Below are 19,433 nucleotides of genomic sequence, written 5' to 3' on the forward strand. Positions count from 1 at the left end.
ATACAATTGTGTATCATCAGCATAACAGTGATGGTTGATGTTATGGCGCTGAATTATTTCTCCAACTGGACGGGTAAACATACAATATATCAAAGGACCAAGTACAGATCCTTGTGGCACCCCAAATCTTAGCTGTTTCTCGTTAGATATAACATTATCAATTTGTATACATTGCATTCTGTCCCTAAAATATGATTTAAACCATTTTAATGAGTTTGACGCAATTCCAAAAGTATGTTGGAGACGATTAAATAAGATCTCATGATCAATAAGATCGAAGGCTGCCGATAGGTCCAACATGACCATCATTGTTTGGGACCTCTTGTCAAGAGCTGCAGCAATATCGTTATGTACTCTTAGGCTATGAAGTTGCCACAAAATACTACCCAGCATAAGAAGAGAGGTAAGGAATACATGACAGCAACTGGCAGTTAAATGTCATTACAAACTCCCCACCACTAAACACACTCCCTAGTAAACATCCCCCCACTAAACACACTCCCACTAAACACTCCCCACAAAACACACTCCCCACTAAACACCCTCCCCACTAAACACCCCCCACTAAACACCCCCACTAAACACTCACACTAAACACTCCCCAGTAAACACACTCCCCAGTAAAAACACTCCCCACAAAACACTCCCCAGTAAACACACTCCCACTAAACACACTCCCACAAAACACATCCCCCACTAAACACACTCCCCACAAGAAGATGCACTGGCATAATAACAACTGTCACAGTGCTTGGGTGCATAAGTTTCTGCAACTGCAGTTTTGTTTGGAGGAGTACCTGGTAGCTTTAAGGTAATTGTTGGTCAAATCAACAAAACAACTTTTAAAGAGATCAGCAGTTCTTACAAAATATGTATTGGTTGCCACGGTTAGTTACATTTTTCTTTGTTACATCCAGACTTGAGTTGATAATCTTCTGTAAAAGTATAAGGACACATTAATTCACCAACACAACAACAATCTTATGCTTGGGCTCGTCAGTTCCATTGTCAGGTTGCCAACGGTAATGGATTTCGTTTTTTGGGCATAGCCAACGCATTTATCATGGATTTAAGATCCGTGTCATGAAATGCTTCTTGACTGTAATTTTCTTCTCCTTGGGATTGAATCTGAACTGCATCTCGAGTTCTAGCTAATTCAGCGACGCTATGATACCATTTCCAGTCACCTAAGAGGACGTATTTACCTCAAACTTTTCGACCCTCGGCTATAAACCATGGTGAGGGCCTGACTACAGCTTCCCAGATTTATGAATGTTTTTATGATGACCATCTTGTATCTTCAACTGGCAAACACATACACAGCAGCACCAGCAATGCCTCTCCCATAACAAGGACCGTCCGATTTGTCCAAGCTGAAATGAAAACAGAGAAGTTGGTTGTGAGAGATTTTGTTCAAATTCCCTGACAGTACAGAAAATGCTACATTTGTTATGGCTTGGCTTGCTCTGAACTACAATATGTAAGTGATGATGCATCCTCTTAGCAGCGGATAATGCAGCTCAAGATAGTTTTGATGAATTACTAGAGGTTGTTCGATGATGTAAATGCCCATACCAATATCATTCATTAACTTAACTATTCAACCTTCCATTTAAAATAGTCTCAACAGTACAATTTCATTTATTTTGTCACAACATAAGTATGACATACCAACATAGGAGATTAAATAACAAAAATTGTGAAAGGAAGTGTACTAAAAAAAAAAAAAGAAGCCTATATAGGGCTTCTTGGATACTGACACACCCTGAAAAAACACAGAACTTTACAATTAGGAAAGAGAACAAAAAATCAAACAGAACCACTACCACCCCCCTCCCACACTTTCTCACCCCAGTTAGCATAAGTACAAGCAATAATTGAGTATAGTAGACAAAAACAATTCACAGTTCTAGTACATGTCGATGAAGTGCTTATGTAAGCATTTTTTTAAAGCAACTAAAGAAGGCATCCCCTTTAAATTTAAAGGTAATGGATTCCAAAGTGTAATGGTCCGATGATGGAATCTATTTTTAGAGATTTGACATTTTCTGTCAGGTTACCTGAAGGGTACTTTCAACTGCATGATCAGGACTAAAAATGACAGCCATCTTGATACTGCTTCTGATCGTTCATCCAAATCCGGCCCTTTATTTCTTCAAAGTCCACTGCCTCTGGAAAACGTAACCTGTAAGAAACATTGAACACTGGCTCAACCTCAAAATCTTTGAAAAATTTCACACCGTTTTTTTCTTTCTTTTACTATTTCCTCCATCTTAAGTTAAACTAAATCAGTCCTAACAATCAGACTATTTCCACACAGCATTTTCTATACATTCTAAATTATCAACCATCTCATACTTCAAAAGACTAAACATGATTACAAAACCTTTTGCAAAGGTTCTTGAAGGCTTATATATGGAACTTGTTTTCAGAGTATAGGCCAACTTATAACATATTTTAGGTCAGTAGCACATCCGAATGCACTTAGTTGCCTTACTTGAAACTATGAAAGGTTTTTCTCTATCAATTCAAAGGGATAGCATCGCAAGATGTAAACATTCTGGAACTTCTGGTATACAAAGAAAGAAGATGCGCATGAGCAAGTTGGAGAGTATAAAATATACTTAAAATGCCAAGACATGTCTCTCTTCTTGCTCTTAAAAAACAGTTTTGTGAATTTAATTCCATATTCCTCGAACAAAACAACGATTTCCCTTTGTTTCTTGATTCATATATTTATCTTCGCTGACTTGCACTTCACAATTATATTTCCATTCAAGAAACTATTACAGACGAGACGATACATAATTTACCATCGGCTGGAGTGGCAAAACTTTTCTGAAGAAATTCTGTCTCTCCGTCGTACCACGAGTAAATAACCTAAACCAATGCAAATCTTCCCCCATGGTTTCTTGTAAAAAGCAGTTCTAGTTAAATTTAAGTTGTTTTAAAGTCAATTTTGTTCTTTTCAGCATTTTCCTGGCTTTTCTATTTATTTGGTTTTCTTCACCATTCCTATAGCCCCTGCCAAAATCCATAATATCACAGACCATTTGTTTGTAAATGGTTGGTCTTTTTTAGGATTCTTGAAGGAGAGTGCATTTAGTCAGGCTGTACCGATTCCACTAAGCAACCCTAGCAATGTACCATCTCTGAGTGAAAAAGTATTCAGGTCACTATTCACATCCCAAAATTGTAACCCCAAATTATTTACTGAAAATGAACATTTTTTTCAGCTGATCTTCAATTTATGGTCTTCAAAAATATAACCATTTAGTTGTATTAGATGGTTGATCTAAATATCAGCCTCTTTAGTAGTAATAATTGCAAACACCTTGCAAACATTTGCACACTTCAAATCCCAGATTCAACTGTGGACAGTTTATAAGACTTTGTAGCAGATCTACAAGACAACCAATAAAAAACATTGTTTAAGCTATATACCCAAGGGGAAAAAAAAAATCAATTCTTGCTTAACAAATACCCCTTTTTTTTGGCTGTTTACTCAAATTGGTTGAAATCTTTCTCTTCTGATCCCAATAGAGATGTAATTTATAGAAACAGAGATATGCCGACTCCAGAGACAATTACATAATTATTAGGATGTTTCCACTGTTTTTGTTAACATTTTGAAGCGACGAAGAACAAATTCTGAACAATAAGCAAAGAAGTAATGAAAAGAAAAATACTAATCCTTCTTCAGTCATTCAAGCAAATCCATGATCTGGTCCTCTTCCAAAATCACAATTGACAATGGCATCACTTAAATCATCGGAGCAGAGATGCCTGCCTGAAGTGCCGCTCCCTATCATATTAATCAATATTAAGGATCAAGTTATTCTTAGCAGAAGATACAGGACACCTCTGGGACCCGACCTAGTTTTTCAGAGACTCGATCCTAGCTCTAACTATGTGTTGAACAAGCTTATCAAATTTCTCCCCTAAATTTTAAAGTCATTGAAGTTAACCACATTTTCTGGGGCCTTTTTTTGCCCTTATAAATATATATTACAGTAAGATTAAATTTTGACAGCAATGGAAGAATAGGATTGGAAATATAAATTACTCCCTTTTCACAGTTATTAATCAGAACTTTACTACAAGCATCCTAATATATCTGGAATTGTCTGACTTCATTCAGAGATGGGTAAAATCATGGCCTCGATATTTTCGTTGGCCATGGATGAGCAGGTCTAGATAAACATCACAAGATGTCGAACACAGCCAACCATTTCCCTAGCTATTTACCCATCTTTGGCAAGTTTCTCTTGTTCCTACATACTTTAATTTATGTGTTAATTTCTAACATAGTTTTTATCCAAGTCTAAAACGAATATCCACCTTTGGACAGAGGGTATGGGCACCAGCTCTAGACGAGATATTTCCACGTTTTTTTTTGGCAAATTGATGTCACATAGCATCCTAAGTGACACAAAATTTTAACTTACAAACATGAACAGCTGCATACCGATAATTCTGTCCTATTTCTTTACTTTGGTTCAATTCCACTTTTGGTTTTCTTTCACTGTTAGTCCTATTAGCCATAAGCGTATACTCAGAATGAGGGGCTCGCATAAATATTTTGTTTGGAGTAGCAATTCCAAAACAAAATAATAAACAGAATTTGTAAACAAAGTAGCAATTCTCAGATCCAAATAACAAAGTTTGCAAGATTCCCAATCATCAAGAATTTTAATGGACTCATGGTAAATTTCATTCAAACAACAAACAGTGATACAATTTAACAAAGGCAACTTTTAGTTTGTAAAAAATGCATTATCCACTTAAGAAAAAAGAAAGAAAAAGAAGATAGATAGATACTTCCTTATGATAAGAATATGCCTCTAATCTACAAACTATATTCACTATCAAACAGACCGACAGAAAGAAAAAAGGAAACCTATTGGGTGTGTGGAATGTGGTCTATCAACCTATGGGAAGGGCAAAGAGGGGGGTACCCTTAAGAATGGCCGATTTGAGAGACGATCTCAAGAAATGAATATTCATGAGCTGGTTGATCAAGTTAAAATATCAAATGCAACTTTAAGAAGCATCATCTTAGCAAATAAATTATAGGAAAGAACAATTTGCTAACATTCATTTTCTGCAAGTACTTATGTACAAATAAGAAATTATTCACGAAAAAAATACAAAAAAACACATAGATAAAATACACAGCTACAGGGTTTCATCTGTCTTATCAGTATTTCCACGTTTTATCACTTAGTTAGTTACAGGCCATTAAAACTTATCAGAGAGTGAAATATGGGCACCTTAACTTGGTCGATCCCCTAAATGGACCAAGGAGAGTCCAGTGGGACATGGAAGAGACAATCAGGGGACACCTATCTGTTAACAATTCTGATAAAAATTTGTTCTCACATTACAAAATATCAAATCTTAACTGCACACTACTTGGTGTCAAAAGGCCCTAAATTTTACAGTCAACACTAATCCCTGCTGGTAAACTTTCATTAGATCACAAAGATCTTTTGCTTATAACAAGCTAACATCTCACAGTCAATTGCTTTAAATCAATGAAGGAAAAATTGTCCCATGTGACTGTTCACAAAGTCCTTAACATGCAAAATATATCATTATATCCTTTAACACATCTTTTTTTCCAGTAGCAAGAAAACAGAAACATGATTGGGTCATAGGTCACTCCAGTTTTCAGTTTAAAAATTAAAAATATACTGGTTTTTGGAGAAACAGTCGATGTGCTTGGAAGAAGAGGAAGAAATATGACCTTTGACCAATCAAATGCGGTATCTCCTTGTCTAACCAAACATGAACTCCACAAGTAATATAATCTCTCTTGGCTGGTAGTCAAATTCCTTCTCTTGATGGTTCAACTTGTGTAGTGTTCATGGCATTATTTTGAGAGAGAGAAAAAACCTGAGTGCACCTTTGTGCACAGAATTGAGTTGGGACAATCCTTCACTGCTATATACACAACCTCCTAGCAACAATCTGTGGCAAACAAAGGGACGAAACATATCAGTTCATTAGAGTAGCTCGAATATGAAGGCATTCAATTGGTTAACAGTGATCACATGATTCACCCAACTGACTTGTTCCTAAGGCAACAGACTCCCGACTGTTGCCATGTCTGAAAATTCCAGCAAGCTTCATCTTTGAGCTTAAGGGTTTTTATTCAATGCCCTTCTCTCATCTAGTACCTTTATCGCATATCAAACAATTTTCAAGGTAAATTTCTGCCAATTTCAAAGAGCTTCATAGCACATATCCAACAAGCTGCTACAACTATCAGCAGACTAGCAGTTCGCAACAAAAGTTTTTTATATTGTAAAAAAAAAAACACCGAAATCAATTTAGCCCAAAACAATTCAATTTGAATGCAGGGGATAAACTCTTGTTATGTCCCCTGCACTTCCATTTCCAGACTTTAAGGAAAGATGTTACAAACATCAATTTTTCCAAGGAGTCCTGATCTTTTCATTGCAGCCATCCTTGGGCAGCTCTCAGGAAATACTGCAACTAATAAGCTGACAAATCCAATAACCTGGCACCACCTTTAGAGATCCATGATGATATTTTTCAGACAATCAGAAGTGGGAATCATATAATGACTTCTTTGCAACCCTACACCAGGAACGATACTTGATGTAGAGTTGCAAGGCAATCGCAACATATCAAAACTAACAGAGAAGTCATAACGCAACTAAAATATCACATCAGACAAAAATACAGTGAAATTGACCTAGCAAAACAAGATTAACATCCCAGCTAACCATGTTCAGATGATTCTGTATTTTGAGTTTGACTGACACAGCTTTTTGTTCAGTTGACACTAACTTATTGTTTTTGTAATTCTGCTCATCTTCATCTCTGTGAATTGCTAACAGAGATCCCATATTCCTGCAAGGCTCAACATTGTGTCTGGACACACCCCCCCTTCCCCCCAACCCTAATTTACACCTTACTGAGTCATTACTTAGCGAAACCACCGACTTCAACTTCACTATCACCATTGTCGGACAGGAATGTTGTTGTGATAATCATACTACCCTGGAGAATGAAATCTGAAAGGTTTCAACAAATTTGACTAAATCCATTTCAAAGCTGATTTGAATGTCCCTTCAACTACACTGAAGAAGCAGTGTTACTTCTTGATGGTTTTACAGAGTGTTGGCTTCCAATTCCTTTAGGTTTTATGATTCCTTATCTAGTGTAATATCATTCAATAATTATATTTCGCTTTCAGCACCAGTGGAATACACTGATCTCGTAGCATTTTACTATAAACCCTATCCAAACTTGCCACAGAAATTATTTTGGGTGCAAAAGACGAGTTAATCTGCACCGTGTACTCCAAATCAACTTATGCTAGATTGGATGAAAAGCAGTTTAAAAATAATTCAAACCTACCATTGTTTCTTTCCACTACAAACCCTGCATGCGTTTACCCACCTTATCACTGTTAAACCCACTGTGAAGGAATTATGAACCTTTTTTTCTGTCCAACAGAAAACTTTACATGAAGTCAAAAACTCTGGTGCAAGAATTCCCCACCAGTATCTCTAACTAAGTTTCGAGAAGTTTCCACATAAACACTGTGATCAAATGTCTGATATATGACCAGTATCTGTAAGTTCACAGAAATTGTCTTCAAAACCTTCTTTTTCTGGTGGGGAGGTGTGGGAAGGGGGGGGGGACATTTTTTCAGAGAAACTTTAAACAAAGGTTTCATTTTATTGTCAAATGTCACATGGCCTAAGAAGCATCTTAGAAACCATTAAATTTAGACTGACAACTTGTATCAGATAAGAATTAATGTTTAACTTGGTTCCAACAATCTGTGACCACCACTTTTTTAACTATTTCAATAGTCAGAAAAGTTACGGAAAAGCCATAACTGACCTAATGGGAAAGTTGTGATGTTGGTGTTCTTATGTTGGACACCTGATCTGAGGAGTCAATGTCAGACCTAACAAGGACCTACACTTACCTCTCTAATACCTCCGGTTTCCTCCTCCTCTTCCTCCGGAACGGCCAAAGCCGCCACCACCACCTCCACCACTTCCGTAAGAACCTGTCAGAATAATCAAACAAAGAGATCTTAATGTATTTAACCAAATCACATGGATACCAGGAGCTACCACATTAAATGATATATACATCGGGTAACTGTCTAGGGCAGGGTTTCACTTACTTCATGCCCCCACGAACCCCCTGTGGATGTCAGTTGTCCACGAACCCCCAACTTTTCTAGACAAGATCTGAGTCATTATTATATTATAATACGCATAACAGTGTTCGTAAAATATCAAGTTCAGCTCTTTATCTACATGACATACTGTCATGCGTACACCAACTTCACCAAAGTCATGCGGCCTGTGTCTGTTTCATAATTCAGTTATTTATCACATGCACGGTACCGTACAGCTATGGCAACATATGCGTATGGAACGCGAAAAGAGTTTGTCGATAGGTACCACTTTTGTAAGTACTAAATTATATGATATATCAGATTTTAGTTCAACAAAAAGTGCTCTAGTTTTGACTTTCAGAATTGTCTCACAAACTCCCTGGGATGGACTCATGCACCCCCTGGGGGTTCATGCACCCCAGTTAGGGAACCCCTAGGGTAAACAATGTCATAAGCTTGTAACTTTTCCAACACATAGGAAGTCAATCACGAAACAGTTAGATTAAGCTGTCATCATGGTATAAAGAGTACGTGAAACTGATACAAGAATTACTAAAAAGGTAAACAAAGGAGAAGATAAAAAAGAAAGAACTAGAAACTGCTAGGAAATTCCTCATGTTTTTTTAAAAGTCAGATGGCATGATGATTTGGACATCTCCAAGATCGAACTCGAGGGTAAAATGGTTAATAACTTGTCTTTTATATATATTATCACTAACAAACCTTCCTCACCTCCATATGGTCCAGAGCTGCCTCCACCCCCACTTCCTCCGTAGCTACTTCTACCACCTCTCATGGGACCAAAGCTGGACCCTTGATTACCGTAATCATCATTGTAACCACCTTGGAAAAGTGAATATTAAGGGAAATAATGAACACATATTGAAACTAGAGAAAGGTTACGAAAACAGACCAAAAACAAGAGTTTCTATATTACTAGCCATGACTGCAAAGCTAGGGGGGTTCCGTGCAGAGGAAGATTTGTGGTATTCAGTAACTGAAGAAAAGTCATGCATTGTATAGGTCCTACCGATTCAAACATGTATCTTATCTCAAAGTGGCTTTGATTGGAAGGTTTAAACAATTTTGGTCAAAACAAAGTTTTTTTTTTTGCATTGAAGCCAGAGTTTTGAAGAATTCAGTCAAATATATCCCTAAAATTCGCTCCAGGTAAGAACTATACACTTTTTGCAAATATCCATACTCATAATCTGTTGCTCCTATCCGCACTGGATCAACATCATTAGCTATTACGATATATAATTCATATGGGTGACTCACACAATTACCGTATGAAAAGCCATAGACAGCTATTTCTTATACAGTACAGTTTGGTAAAAGTATGTAGCTCATTACTTGATTATTGAGTGTTTTTCAGAGAACAACACCTCATAAATCCACATTATCAATTGCAACACACATTGCCATGTGTAGGCTACCTACCAATAACACATGTTTGATGAAACTGAGTTATGATTGTCTAGTTATTGCATTTTGAACATTCTGACGTTTGACCCTGTTACCTCATTAATAATCATTATATGAGAACCAAAATCAATAGGGTTTAGGGAACCACCCACCCATCAAGTATGTTATTGATCAATCATTCCCTTGTCTAGATATTGTGCATACAAACTTCTGTTACTAAAATAAGGATCAGCTCCGCTTCCTCATAAATATGCATGATATCAACTGCAAGACACTAGCATGTATAGGTGGTCTACCAAAATCACCATACCAAGTTTGAAGAAACTCCAACTTGGGTTTGCAAAGTTATTACAATTTGAAGATTTTGACGTTTGACCTTGTGAGCTTATTAATATTCATGATATACAAACATCTGTTGTAAAAATTGTCGATCAGCTCCGCCTCCTCCTAAATATGCATGATATTAACTGCAAGACAAATCAGCATGTTTAGGCCGTCTACCTATATCACCATACCAAGTTTGAAGAAACTTAAACTTGTGGTTGCAAAGTTATTGCAATTTGAAGATTTATATTCATGATATGAGCACCAAAATCAATAGGGTTCATCAACTCATTATGAACCACCCATACTACCCAGTATAGCATTGATCAATCATTCCCTTGTTGAGTTATCATGCATACAAACTCAAAGTGTCACACACACACACACACACACATGCCAACCTGACAACAAAGGTTCCTTTGCTTGCAGCAAGGAACCAAAAACCCATCAAGATACATAAAGGGCATTGAAATTCCCAGAACAATCACCAACACCTTTTCAAAGAAGAGGCTAACATTTCATAGAACTCTAAGATACAAATTGATGAGCAAACATTGTAATAGTAAACAGACAAGATTGATGACAATGGAAAAGGACAAGACTACAAAGCACAAATGACGAATACGTTGTAAAGTGCCTGTGACAAAATGTTTCTATGTGGCATGTGCAAATGAAATGGTCCACTCGTTTTCTAGATATAGGGGTGCATGTTTAGAACTTGTACCTACAGGCTCTCATCACACATACACACACATGTATGTAGCTTCATAACTCCACTGCTGCAATGCTCATGGTGGTGTAAAAATAGTAGAGGAAACTAAGTTTTCTTCAATAAATGTACACAAAGAATAGAAGGAAACTTGGAAACAGCTAGCAGTATTGCCCCCAAAACGGTGAAATACTGACAAACCACTTACCCCCTTTTTTGTGGCAACAGTATGTTACTGTTTTTTGGGACAGTACACAACTGTCTTTGTGAATATCTAACATTAAAAAAAGAGGACATTTTAACTTTGTAACTAAGCAATGAACTTTAGAACACCAGATTTGGGGCCAATACAACATCTGTTCTATGATGAGGCAAACAATATAACATTTTCAAGGATTTACCAGAATTATATCCCCCACCGTAGCTATCATTGCCGTACCCTGAAAACAGAAAAGAGAAAACCAACGGAACGTTTTCAACAGGGACAAAGCAAAACACCATGAGGCTGCATCAACAGGAAGGACCAGAGTCCTTAAAAGATTTGAAACCCCAAAATAGGAGGCAAGAGAACACTTTCCAATCAACAATTGGTGTGTTCTACACATCAACTGATAACTTTCATCTGTTGTATATCAACCGACTGAATCATCAAAAGAAACAGGAGCAGTCAAGAACAATAGACATTTACAAAACTTTAAAATATCCAGTTGCATGTGCAACTCCTAATGACAAGCAGTGCAAGAATGCAAAATATTTAGCTGAAAAGGAAAACAAAACAGACAATTACATGCATTATTTTTAAAGTAATACTAGCAAGTATGTAAAAGGTCCCAACATGTATGATCAATATGTAAATTTTCATTATTTGAAATAACTGAACCAAAAAATGAAAAGGAGAAAAACAGGGGCAAGGAAGGAGTCTCTGTAAAATATTGTAGTATCCAGTAACATAGACAACTGAAGAAATTGTAATCCATTCATAAACTTTTATATCATCTATCCATATCAGCATTAACTTCCTTCATTGTAAATTGATGTTAGGACACAAGCTGTAAATCAATACACAAGATTTTGCTCTAATCGTATCACAACCAATTTCAAAGCATGTCAGCAATTTTGTTTGTTAACATATGTAGAGGTCAAAGTGTTTATTTTACACTACTTACCTCCCCCTCCTCCTCCGTTGTTGTAGCTGTTGTAACTCCTATTGTATGAGCCACCATATCCACCACCACCTAACAAACCAATGTTAATTAAACACAAGTATAAACTTTCAACTCACTAGCTTCATATAAGATCAAAGAAAAATGAAAAACAATATCACTATTAAGAAGAGCAGTAGAGCCTCATTCTGATATTGACAAGCAGCAAATTTTGACTGTTCGGTGAGCTGATGTATTTTGTGTGTGTGTATGTATGTGTCTGATGTATTTTGTGTGTGTGGGTAAGGGAGTGGAGAGAAAGCAACAGGTATTGATACCTCACCATACCTGAAGAGCACTGACGTTCTGTTGCAGCAAATGTTGGTTGTTGGTACTGCGTTACAAGATGTTGCCCTCTTGTAAAAATTGCTGGACAGATGCTTATATGTATTACAGAAATTTAGCCCAAAAAAATTCTAGCTAAATTCTGAAACTCACTAAATTAAACTTCACAATTTCAACCACCACTATAATGTCACATTCCACCAATCACCAACTCTCACCAGTCACCAAGTCACTTTTTTCCAGAAATGTCTTAACAGTCACCAATGACAAGTTTTCAGACAGTCCTTGCTAATGGCCTGCATATGTGGCTAATCCATGATTCTTTAAGTAACATGTGTTACTAAACTGTCAAATGCTAAAACAGACTACGAAATCACAGTTACCTTGTCCACCGCTACGGCCACCTTTCCTGTCACCTGTTGGAGAAGGAAAAAACATCAAATATAACAAGGCAATAATCCTTGAAAATTTGCCCTGCAAGAGACACTGACAAGATGAAAGGTACCATGTTCAAGCTAGCAGTATTTCTGACCCACTTGTAACACCCTTCTTAATCATCCAAGTCTTTTTGTCGACCTGACAATGGATGACCAGCAGAGATGGGGGGATGTAAGGAGAGACAGAGACATGGGGGGAGGCAAAAAAGAGTGAATTTCCTACATTTCAGCCAGAAAACCATGACAGGCTGCCACTAGCTTTCATCAAGGGTTTATAAGCAATGCTAATCAATCTATTACTTACCACCATAGCCACCGCCATTTCTGTATCCACCACCTCCGCCACCACCGCCTCCGTAACTACCTGTAGAAGCAAATGACAAAAGCTTTATAACATCATCGCCACTACTACTAGGCACCGATGTTTCTCCAGTTCTAAAAATAAAACACCAATCTATCCCTTGAAACATGTGGCCAAGTCCTAAACCAGACAACCCATAAGTGATCCATTGCCTACGGCCAGTGATAAGTTATGTGTCTCGTGGTTGAAAGCCCTATTTTTCTGCATTTAATCTTATTGTTCTAACTGTGTCTTCTTTTCAAAATATTGCGCCATCAGGGATCAGTGAGGTCATATATACAAGGGACTGCTAATGAGGTCAGGAATAAAGGGGTTCGTCTTTCTCGAGTGTGCGCTGCGTTTCTCACACACTTTAGGAACTGACCATATTCATAAGCTACATAAGCTTTTTGTATAGTTCCAATGTCAGGGTAATCTAGACGATAAGATGTTTTGAGACTTACAGTATCATATGTCTCTAGTCATCTAGCCAAGGGTGATATATATGACTCTTGTTTTGAAACGGGGTTGGGGTGGATAATGTGTACAGTTCATGATTGTTACTCACCAAAAGATCTGAAACCGCCACCACCGCCTCTTCCTTCTCTTCCACCAGGCCCACCAAAACCTGATAAGGGGAACAACATCTCTTCAACAGTTTTTTTCTAAACCTCCTATTTGAAGTCGTTCTGTTACTTCAAGCCAAAAGATGGTAACTCAAGACAATTCATTGTGCAAGAGAACTAGATATCAAATGTAGCAATGCTCAAACAGAGTTTAAATTTTGCCTCTGCACAGGCAGAATTTTGAAAGTTTTTCAACAGACATTGCCATTAACTTAAACGTCGAGTAATGCCCTTATGACAGCTAGTCAGTGTTGCCCAACACAGAGATCCTACCTTTCATTTTTCTCTACCCAGTGTAACAGTTTCAACTATTGCCACTAAATGCAACTAAATGAACAATGTCTTAGACAACTTACAAGGTCAAGAAGTTCTGACTTACTAAAGGGAAATAATTGACAGACTTACCTCCTCTCCTGGGCTTTTGTGTAGCTTTCTTAACCTCGACATCTGTACCATAGACGTTGTGATCTTGATTTTCTAGATTGAAAACCAAAATGTCGACATATTAACCACAACCAATGGATTGATGATGAATGGATGAGGGTATTTAATACTGGCACACAAATTCACTTTCCACATAGATGATCACAACTAGCCAACAAAATGTGACTTACCAAGTATCTTGCTAGTAATGCTCGCGTCTTCAAACAGGACGAACACGAAACCTCTGTTCTGAGTCTCATCTTCTGCAGACATTGGCATAATCACCTCCTCGACAGAACCAAACTGACTGAAATACTCGTGCAGTTGATCCTTGGAGAGTCCACCAATTTTCCCAACATACAACTTCTTGACAGGAGCTTCGTCCTAATGAGAATAAGATGGAAAGATGTCATTGTTGCAACTGCTTTAAGTCAAATGCCACAAAAAAAAACAATGAAACTAGGGATATTTGACGGGTGCTTGCGTAGTTTATGGAACAAATCAAATGCTTCTTAATTTCTTTCAAGTGCTGAAACTTTCTTAACTATATTCAATACACGAGGGCCTATTTCCTATAGACTTACATTTGTGTTCATTCAAGGGTGTCAGGGATACTGGAGAACAACATGAATGGTAATCTGCTATATACTACCATTAGTTTTATTAACTAAATCCAAACATCAGTTACAAGGTAACAGCACAATTTTGCAAAAGAACTTTCATCATACTTCTTGACTGTGTTGTCCCCTATGAATTGTAAGCACATTTTGAAGAAAAAAACATTTTAACAAATTTCTTACTGCAGTTCTATGACATCACACCGGTTTCCTTCAAGTTCACTTTTGGCAAAGTACATGTTAACTTTAAATGCATCACCAGGACACTTAGAATAGGTTTCTCTTTCATGTGAGAAATTAAAATTTTCCTCTTGACTATGCTTTAACAGTCATCCAGGACCCTGAAAGTAATAATTTTGAACTGTCTCAATTACCTCTCTTGGCAAGGCTTTCTTAACATCTACAACACGTCCAAGCATATTGATTTCCCCTGCTTGAAGAACAGCATTGGCCTGCTCTGCTGTTGCAAAGGTGACAAAACCGAATCCTCTGGATGCGCCCCAGTCCTTTGTAATGATAACTTTGTCGACTATTGTTCCAAATGTTGAAAATGTGTTTTCAATGTCATCTTCTGTTGCTTCGACTGTAAGCCCACCAAGGAATAATTTCCTATCTTTCTCTGGAGCGGTATTCTGCAAAATAAAACATGTAATTTCTCTTTCATCTTCAGATTAATCAAAAACTAAAGTCTTAAAGAGCCTATCAAGTATCAGTATAGTTTACGGTAGCCAATTGACTGAACAGCTATTGAAATGCTCAATTTCAACCGAGGCAAGCACATTGATAACTTTTCTTAGCACACAGATGCTGAAATAGGTACAAATTTGAAGAAAGAAAAATTAAAAAAGAGAAAACTAAAAGATTTCTTATGTTAAATTGTGATTGGAATTTTAGGAGCAGCTATCATTATCAAGACATTTGTGTGTTCTTTTTTTGCAAATGTTTTAAGCCTATATTTCTTCAAGAATCACTGGGATATCTACTTCGATGATGAACGCTAATTAGGCTAGATTGAGGTCCTCTTATATTGTTAATAACTAATGTTTGTAAGCTTGACAAAAATTCGCAAACCAACCATACGTACAGACGGGCTTGTCACGATAGGTTACATAGCCTAGCCCACGCCAGTAAATCTATGGCGTGGGCTAGGCAGGCTATGGCTACAATATCAAAACTGAAGGGCATTAAGGAACTGAAACTTGATTCTTGCAAGAAAATCACAACGAAATATCAAAATTTAGCGCATTGTCCACCATTAAAAATAACATACATTACTTGATAATATTGTTTAATCACATTACCTCTTCCATGATTGAGACTGATTGAAGGAAGGCCTTGAAATTTATGTTATCAAAAGTAAAGTTAGCCTGCACGAGTCGTCTTTTGTCCCTGATATGTAACACAACGCGCTATGGTGTATAGACTAAATGCATGCATGAGACCACGCGTACGTACGTATTACGATGTAATCAATGCAGTGTCCTGTGTCATGTGAAGCCGCAGTGGTATTTGATCATGACGTATGGCGCATGCGCAGATATACGTCAAAGAATTTTGATGCGCCACTCGCATAGATAGTAATTTTATTATCAACACTGAGGAAAATTCTTGCGGTTTGTGTGGCCAGGAGGATTCGTCCGTCAATTGATGAGCATATCCTCCCCATTACCCAAACTGCCTACACTTCAGGACGTTGCACAGCTGCACTTGTCTTCGCTTTTAAAGTGCTAGCAGAAAAAGCTATAACATCCATAAATCTATTGATGCTAGATATGAGCAAGGCGTTCGACACAATTCAAAGAGGATCCTTGCTAACTGACCTAGACTGGTTCTTGAAAACGACGAACTTCACCTGATATCACTACTAATCGATAACGTCTCCTACACCGTCAAATTAGAGGGCAAACTAGGACTTCCTTTTAACACTAACATTGGTTCACCACAAGGAGATAGTGCAAGTGCACTATTTTTTATAACTTATCTAGCCAACTCTATGAAATCAGATGATAATGATATCGATGCAGTTATCCTGCCATCGCAGTTAGTTGATCATGATTACAGCACTACCACCACTAATTCTTTTTTCACAGTAGACCAACAATACGCTGATGATATCTCTTGGGCATCAACTGGTCAGCATATACTGCAAGACATCGAAAAACGAGTCTCTGACAAACTGGCAGTAAGAAATCTGAAAATCAATTGCACAAAAACTGAGAAATTTACAATCACAAGAAAAGGAAATGACAGTTGGAACAAGGGCGTAGGAACCGGGGGCTGGGGGGCGCCAGCCCCCCCAGTGAAAAATATGGGGGGGGGGGCGGAAGTATCGTTCCGCCCCCCAGCTCCGCAAGTCAGAAAACCCCTTTTTCATTTCCAAATGAGAAAAAAATCTCATTTGAAGAACCAAATTGCATCTAAGGCCAGGTGAAAATGCAAAATTCTTTACAAAATGGAGTGGGTGTTGAAGTGTGCTATATTGCACCAAATTGCATCTGAGGCCACCTGGAAATGCAAAAAAAATCCAAAGGGGAGGGGGACACCCCCAGTCTTCAGCCCCCCCCCCACTCAAAAGTACCTTCCTACGCCACTGAGTTGGAAGAAATGTAAATATGTTGGAAGCTTGCTGGGGACCGAAGAAGACATTAACAGAAGAATTGGTATAACCAACGGTGCTTTCAACACACTGTCAAGCATTTTTAAAAGCAAAAACATAAGCCGGAAAATTAAGCTTAGGATCTTTGAGACTTTATTAAAGAGTATTTTTTTGTACAATTGCGAACTGTGGGGCACAACGAAGGATCTTGATCGCAAAATTGACACTTTTCAAAGGAGACTACTTCGAAATATTCTCAACATTAGATGGACCAATAATAATTGGTTATCAAATGATGAGCTCTACAACGAAACCAACCAAACACCTTGGTCATCGATAGTCGCACATAGAAGATTGAGATTTTTCGGTCATGTAGCAAGCTTAGACTCCAAGAGGACGCTCCAGCAAAGGTTGCTTTAAGAGAAGCACTGGGACATACTGCTAAACCAGTTGGAAGGCCCGTGACTACATTGCTTGGAAAAATAAAATCGCAATTCCAGGACATTAATATTAACAATTTCGAAGAAGCAATAAACCTTGCGCAAGATCGTGATACGTGGCGGAGGTTAATCACTGAGCATGTCGGATAGACGAGACTCAACTTACTACTTACTACTACTCGCATAGATCCCAGTCAGTAGTCAATTTCGAAAATTGATCATTTTGAACAAGTTGATGTGACAGTTGTGACAAGTCAAAGTGTGGATCCGAATTGAGCTGTCACCAATGAAGGACTTAAATCGGATGACCTCCTGACCTGTTGTTTAAATGACGCTCATGACATGTAGTCGAGAAATCACCCTGTTTTTCAATTATCAGCTTGAAATTTCACAATATGTTAAAATTAGTTATCATTGCTCAGCTCCTACCAAGGTGGAATTTGGTGTACCCCAGGGATCTAGATCCCTGGGCTTGGACCGTTGCTGTTTTCCTTATACACTGGCCCACTCGGACAGATCGAACTACGATCTACAGTATCATGCAGATGACTCACAAATTTACATTTCGTTCAATCCAAATCAAGTTGAGGCCACTATGCACTGCGTCGCCTACTAGTATAGAATCATGCATTGATGACATTAGCCTGACTTTGGATAACTCAAAATTTCTTGAAATTAAACGGTGATAAATCTGAATTGTGTCTGTATCAAAACAGCAGCGTGAACAGGTAGAAATTCCTCACCTTCGTATTGTTACCATAAACATAACTACTTCAACAAAAGTGCGGAATCTGGGTACCATATTTGATGCCAACATGTCATTAAATGATCACATTACCTTAATATCTCGAAATGCTGCATTTCATCTTCGCAACCTTGGTCTTATTGAGAAATAACTTACACAGAATGCTACAGAACAAATAGTACATGCATACGTCACATCACGCCTTCACATGGGAAATTCTCTCCTGTACGGTCTACCAGAAATACAAATCAACCGTCTTGCACGACTAGTCGCGACTATACAGAACATTGCTGCACGAATTGTCACCCGTTGAAAGCCAAGAGAACATGCCATTCACACATATTCTGAGAGTACCCGATCAAAGACCGAATTATTTATAAAATATTGATTTTCACATATCACTCTTTGTTGGAACTTCGCCATCCTACTTTTCAGAACGTCACAGTGCAACCATATCACGCAAATCGCAGTTTCATGAGATCCCACAATAAATTACTTCTGTGTGAAAATCGCTCATGGGGCATGCCGCTGCTGCCCCTTCTCTGTGGAACAGCCTTCCAGAACATGTAAACCACAATCCATCTCTTGCTTCTTTCAAATGCTCTCTGAAGACTCATCTGATGAAAACTGTTTAACTATCTGTTCACCATTTGTGCTTGCATTTTTGTCTTGTACTATGTATGATCAGTTTTTTGTTGTTGTTGCTGTCGCACTGTTTGTGTCACTGCGCCATGAGCTGCGTCTTTTTTGACTGATACCGGCGCATTATAAATGTTCATTATTATTATTATTGAATAATGACCAGAAGGTCTGGTAAAGAAATCTTCAATCTCAAGAAGGTGGATTATTGGATTTATCTTATAGTGCGTATTGAGACTAGATATCATGCAATCAACCCGCCCCCTCCTCCCACACACCCAATCCCCCACCCCCAAAAAAATTGTCAGCAAAATGTTGTTTTTAATATATACGTTCTGCCTTCCAAGCTGGAAGAGGTTTGAGACCCCTAAGCTCCGGAAATCATGGTTTAATGTTTGAATTTGTATGTACCTTAACTTTCAAACATAATGAAAAAAGCAATAATGTTG

At 37.9% G+C, this 19,433-nt stretch overlaps 1 protein-coding gene across 9 annotated transcripts; it reads right to left on the reverse strand.

The window, feature by feature from the left end:
* Positions 1-854: 854 nt before the first annotated feature.
* On the reverse strand, positions 855-16,030 carry LOC139966406 (heterogeneous nuclear ribonucleoprotein A1-like 3). 9 transcript variants are annotated; one of them, XR_011792569.1, is made up of 13 exons: positions 15,866-16,030; positions 14,939-15,196; positions 14,139-14,331; positions 13,930-14,001; positions 13,467-13,526; positions 12,863-12,922; positions 12,505-12,537; positions 11,801-11,869; positions 11,036-11,074; positions 8,906-9,016; positions 7,973-8,056; positions 2,061-2,185; positions 855-1,373 (listed from the first exon to the last, which is right to left on the reverse strand). XR_011792569.1 is itself a non-coding variant. In XM_071969357.1 (12 exons), the coding sequence occupies exons 1-11, from the start codon at positions 15,872-15,874 to the stop codon at positions 7,977-7,979; spliced, it is 993 nt and encodes a 330-aa protein (XP_071825458.1). In that variant the 5' UTR covers positions 15,875-16,029; the 3' UTR covers positions 4,674-5,973; positions 7,973-7,976. The 9 variants fall into 9 exon arrangements, 7 of the variants coding, with proteins under 7 accessions (XP_071825458.1, XP_071825459.1, XP_071825460.1 ...); XR_011792568.1 differs by having other exon boundaries at positions 8,897-9,016; XM_071969357.1 differs by lacking the exons at positions 855-1,373; positions 2,061-2,185 and adding an exon at positions 4,674-5,973 and having other exon boundaries at positions 8,897-9,016; positions 15,866-16,029.
* Between the last annotated feature and the right edge of the window lie 3,403 nt (positions 16,031-19,433).

This window comes from Apostichopus japonicus, chromosome 4 (assembly GCF_037975245.1).
Source record: "Apostichopus japonicus isolate 1M-3 chromosome 4, ASM3797524v1, whole genome shotgun sequence".
Lineage (NCBI taxonomy): Eukaryota > Metazoa > Echinodermata > Holothuroidea > Aspidochirotida > Stichopodidae > Apostichopus > Apostichopus japonicus.

What these genes read in the sequence shown, in the direction of transcription:
- LOC139966406 (XM_071969357.1), bottom strand. An exon ending in CATTACTAGCAAGATACTTG is followed by an intron (nt 14,002 to 14,138) that starts GTAAGTCACATT and finishes TTTTCAATCTAG; the next exon opens with AAAATCAAGATCACAACGTC. An exon ending in TGGCCGTAGCGGTGGACAAG is followed by an intron (nt 11,870 to 12,504) that starts GTAACTGTGATT and finishes TTGGTTTGTTAG; the next exon opens with GTGGTGGTGGATATGGTGGC.